At 49.9% G+C, this 5,000-nt stretch overlaps 1 protein-coding gene across 1 annotated transcript in view; it reads right to left on the bottom strand.

The window, feature by feature from the left end:
• Positions 1 to 663: 663 nt before the first annotated feature.
• The window catches only part of LOC133123569 (protein diaphanous homolog 1), a 66,344-nt gene continuing 62,007 nt past the window's right edge, over positions 664 to 5,000 (bottom strand). The window contains exons 16-17 of the mRNA XM_061234039.1: positions 3,144 to 3,725; positions 664 to 795 (exon numbers count right to left, since the gene is read on the bottom strand). Of these exons, the coding sequence (XP_061090023.1) occupies positions 664 to 795; positions 3,144 to 3,725 (714 nt within the window). The remainder of the gene's footprint in view (positions 796 to 3,143; positions 3,726 to 5,000) is intronic.

Below are 5,000 nucleotides of genomic sequence, written 5' to 3'. Positions count from 1 at the left end.
CACACACTCACACATACACACTCACACACTCACACACTCACACATACACTCACACACATATACACTCACACACACACACACACACACACACTCACACTCACACTCACACTCACACTCACAGGTCATTGCGTACACTTAACTTTAACTCGCACTTTAAAAACACTCACAGAAATGGGAGAAAGCGTGTGCAAATTATCTCACAATCAGAGACACAAGCATGCTGGGATACGGACACTGTGGTAGAGGTGTGTTTCGAGTGAAGGTGTGGTAGAGGTGTGTTAGGAGTGAAGGTGTGGTTGAGGTGTGTTTGGAGTGAAAGGTGTGGTAGAGGTGTGTTTGGAGTGAAAGGTGTGGTAGAGGTGTGTTTGGAGTGAAGGTGTGGTAGAGGTGTGTTTGGAGTGAAGGTGTGGTAGATGTGTGTTTGGACTGAAGGAGTGGTAGAGGTGTGTTTGGAGTGAAGGTGTGGTTGAGGTGTGTTTTAGTGAAGGTGTGGTTGAGGTGTGTTTGGAGTGAAGGTGTGGTTGAGGTGTGTTTGGAGTGAAGGTGTGGTAGACGTGTGTTTGGAGTGAAGGTGTGGTAGAGCTGTGTTTGGAATGAAAGGTGTGGTAGAGGTTTGTTTTAGTGAAGGTGTGGTAGAGGTGTGTTTGGCTGAAACCGAGCGTGTCAGGGGTGGCACTCACTCTTGGTCTGAGAGGAGAAGGCCAGGGTGAGCTTGGCAAAGAGCTCATTGCTCTCGTAACGATCCTCCTTGGTCGAGACCCAGAAGCTGTTCTCCGAAAGGTCCTCTGGTCCGATCTGACAGAGTAAAGGAGTGGTCACACACACACACCCGTATCCCTTAAAAGAGGACACACACACACACACCCTATCCACCAGTGGGGCTCCATTTGCAGCTGAAAGGCCCACTCACAGCCCCGCTTCATAATAGAGCCTCCTTTTCCAGAACTTTCCAAAATCGCTTATTAGCCTGGAGGTGGAATCTATCTGTAGACTTGTTGAGTGCAGGATCCAGCCAGGACCTGCAAGTCGCCAACTGGGATGTTCCATTTCCCACAGATCCTATTCTTCACTGCGTACCAGGACCGAGGTCAAATACGTAGTAGTTTTCAATTAAAGTACTTTTCTACACTTAACTTCACTCGTCTGGTGTGGAACATATGGAACGCTCTCAAAAAGTCGAAATCCCACCTTCAGGTCCTCTTGGTTGGCTCAATTGCACCAGGCAAGATCAATCGAGCACAGAAAAGCATCCGGATCAAAAGCGATCACGTATTTGAGCCAGGTCTGCTGGGGAGGGACACACCAGCATCCTCAGACCCAGTGGTTTGATGGCTCTTATCTCATTTCCGAACCGTAGTAAGTGTTGTACCCGGTCGTTTATTTTTTTTTGTACCCAATGCCTGATTTATGTAGGTCAACAAGCGTTTGTCTCCTCATTTGTTAGTTCTCTGCCTTTCTCCATGGTGAATGGATTTTACACGCATGTTACCTCATTTTTATATCCCAGGGAAACAGGAAGAGAGGGATGGCAACAGTATGGTTCCTTAGGGCTGAGATGAACTATAAAAAGTATGATGTTGATGCAGATTTAAATTTGTTTGATTTTATTTGGAAGAATCTTTGGGGATGGTAGTAATACAATTGCTTGTTCTTTTCTCAGCAGTATCATTAGAAGGAAATAATACAGTTTTCCCATAAAATACAGCTCATTACTTGCGCTGTTTATTTTCCACAGCCCTTATCAAGGGTACCAATCATTTATGGAGGCGACTGTGTACACACAGCTCATTTAACTGAGCACACACACACCAACAAACACACACCTACACACACACACAGAAACACACCAACATACACACATACACCAACAAACACACACCTACACACACAGAAACACACCAACATACGCACATACACCAACAAACACACACTGACACACACACAGAAACACACCAATGAACACACACACACACACACCTCCAGAAACAGAAACACACACACAGAAACACAGACACACAGACACTCACACACACACACACACGGCTGTAATGGTAAGTATTTCTGTCTGACTGCATTTGCCAGGCTGGGCGTTTCTGAGCCTGTATCTCCAGGACAGGAGCGGGATGTTAGCAATGGGATCCCCTTACAAAAGAGACTCATTTTCCCCCACACAAAAAGCCTTTCATAGCAGCGAGACAGGACCTGAAAGGAGAGGCAGGAATTAAAGATACTCTTTTTTTATTGCTGTGTCTCACAAAGGAGGCTTTTTCATCCTTCTTTGGTTTCCTCTTGTGACGGAGAGAGAAAGAGAGAGAGAGAGAGAGGGAGAGATAGGCTGGGGGGAACATCAGGGAGAGAGAATGAGAAAATTAGATAGTATGAGGAAGTGAGAGCGAGAGAGAGAATGAAAATAAGAGAAAGTGGGAGAGAGTAAATGAGAAAGAGAACGAGGGAGAAAAGGAGGGAGAGAAAATGAGAGGGGGACGCAGTCCTCCATCACTAGGGACCGTTCATTATCCAGAGCACCATTTCAGGAGGGTGGGGGCCCAGTGCGGGGGCAGGAGGAGGGAGGGTAAAAAAAAAAAATTAAAAAAAAATGTTAATTTAAATTACAAAAGAATGCTGTCCTTTCTCGCTGCAATTTAATTATCTTCCAGCGGCACAGTTAAAAGAATGTGGATTATTAAAAAGCCATTTCTGTGTCTCTCTCGTCAACGGCCCTTCTCTGCCGACACAATGGAGAGAGAGAGAGAGAGCCACTGTTCATGAACTCTACACTGGCTGCTGAACAGCAGCTTTAGGCCAGCCGCGCCATTTTAACTGTGGCAGGCAGAGGAGAACCCAGTGCGGTGAGGGAGATACGGTGTGTGTGTGTGTGTGTGTGTGTGTGTGTGTGTGCAGTCAACAGCCGCACCTCCACTGGAAAAACACAACCTACTCGCACAAGTGTGCACAAATGCACGCACAGACAAATACACACATACACACGCACAAACACGCAAAAAACACATACTCACACACTAAAATGTCCCCTCTTGGTTTCTATGTCCCCTCTTGGTGGATGTGTAATGACACAATGGTCCCCAGTAAGATAGGAAGACAAGTACACACACACATGCGCACACACTTCTTGGGGGGCTCACCTTGGACCAGTTGGCCCTCTTCAGCTGCACCTCAGGCTTGTACTCCTTCTTGGGGGCCAGACCAAACGGAAGCGTGGGGGCCACAGGTGCTGCCCAACCCCCAAAACCAGGAGGGGGCGGGGGCGGGATGCCGGGGCCTCCCGGGATGGGGGGAGGTGGAGGAGGCATACCTGGCATCCCAGGTAAGGGCGGAGGTGGAGGAGGCATACCTGGCATCCCTGGTAAGGGCGGAGGAGGAGGAGGCATACCTGCCATCCCAGGTAAGGGCGGAGGTGGAGGAGGCATACCTGCCATCCCGGGTAAGGGAGGTGGGGGTGGAATAAAAGCCTGCCCTGGGAGAGGTGGCGGTGGGGGGGGCGGGGGTATCCCAGCCTGCCCTGGGAGAGGAGGGGCTGGGGGGGGCGGGGGTATCCCAGCCTGCCCTGGGAGAGGTGGCGGTGGGGGTATCCCAGCCTGCCCTGGGATAGGAGGGGCAGTGGGGGCATTCTGCCCAGTCAAGAGGGGTGGTGGGATGGGCATGGGCACGGGAACAGTGACAACCTTGGTCTTAGCTTCCTCCAGGTCTTTGTTGAGTTGATCGATCTGAGAGAGAGAGAGAGAGAGAGAGAGTGAGTGAGTGGGAGAACAACGGAGGGAGAGAGAGTGGGAGAGGACGAGGGAGGGAGAGATTGAGTGAAAGAGTGAGAAAACGAGAGGGAGAGAACGAGGGAGGGAATGAGGGACGGAGCCAGAGAGCGAGAGAGTGAGAATGAGGGAGAGAATGAGGGAGGGAGATAGAGAGAGAGAGAGAGAGAGAGAGAGAGAGAGGGGGAGGAGGGTAAAAGAGGAGAGGAGATGTGCGAGGAGCTCGGTTTCGGCTCGTGACTCCAGCGGCACGGACCCCGGAGATTCCTCCCACGGAGCGCGGCTCGTCTGGAGCCTGAACAAATTAAGCTTTCATTTAGCATTTGTCACCGCCGCAGATAAAGTTATTGCTGCGAATAAAAAATGATAATTGTACGAATAAGTAATGAAAGAAGCCCTATCTCCAATCCCACTGCTGGCTCCGAGTCAGCCATGTTTAATTTAAGACACGAAAATTGGCTCCTTGATCAAATCCGGGCTGAACTTTATGAAAAGACAGGGTTTTATGAGGAAAGATGAGAGATTTCAAACTGCTGCAGATCATTTAAGGCTCGGTTAGGCCGGGCGTACATTTCACCACTTGCAGGCTCCCAATTGTTTTTTGTCAGAAGAAGATGAAGAAAAACATTAGGTCTTAAGGTTGCTACTCGCGAGGTGTGAGAAATCGGTCCGAAACGATTCCGATTCGACCGGTTTACCAGCTCCCGAATGTGTTCGGACGTGTCAAAAACAATACAGGCACGGTCGGCTCAAATCTGTCAGGAGTGAGCGGTCTTGCGAGCGGATTCTGCGTTTTCGATTCCCGTTGACCAATCGGGAGGTTGCGCCATTTATGACGTGATCTGGTTGGGAGCCCGTATAGTCTATGCTATCATCTGATCGGTTGTCACCATCCGACCCCGGACGTCATAACGCGTGAGGAAAATCGTATGACGTAAGCCAGGCCATGGTTTGGACAGGACTGCGAGCCTGCTAGCAGCAGCCAGTTCGAGCCGGTTTGGACCGGTGTCAGCAGACACACGGCACGGCACACACACGATGGCCCTGCTGACCAGGGGAGACGGACACACTCAGACACGGAGCGACTTGACAAACTCCGACAGCCGCTCGCGTATTGGGGAACGGCACTCAGGAAACAGGCAACGTGACAAACAAACACTATTCATAGCTCCCCATGCTGTTCAAAACCGTCTAATAGCGTATATGTGGTCTTAAGCCTGGAAAAGACCACAA

The sequence above is a fragment of the Conger conger genome, chromosome 3 (assembly GCF_963514075.1).
Source record: "Conger conger chromosome 3, fConCon1.1, whole genome shotgun sequence".
Taxonomy (NCBI): domain Eukaryota; kingdom Metazoa; phylum Chordata; class Actinopteri; order Anguilliformes; family Congridae; genus Conger; species Conger conger.
This window is presented reverse-complemented; position numbering and strand designations above follow the sequence as displayed.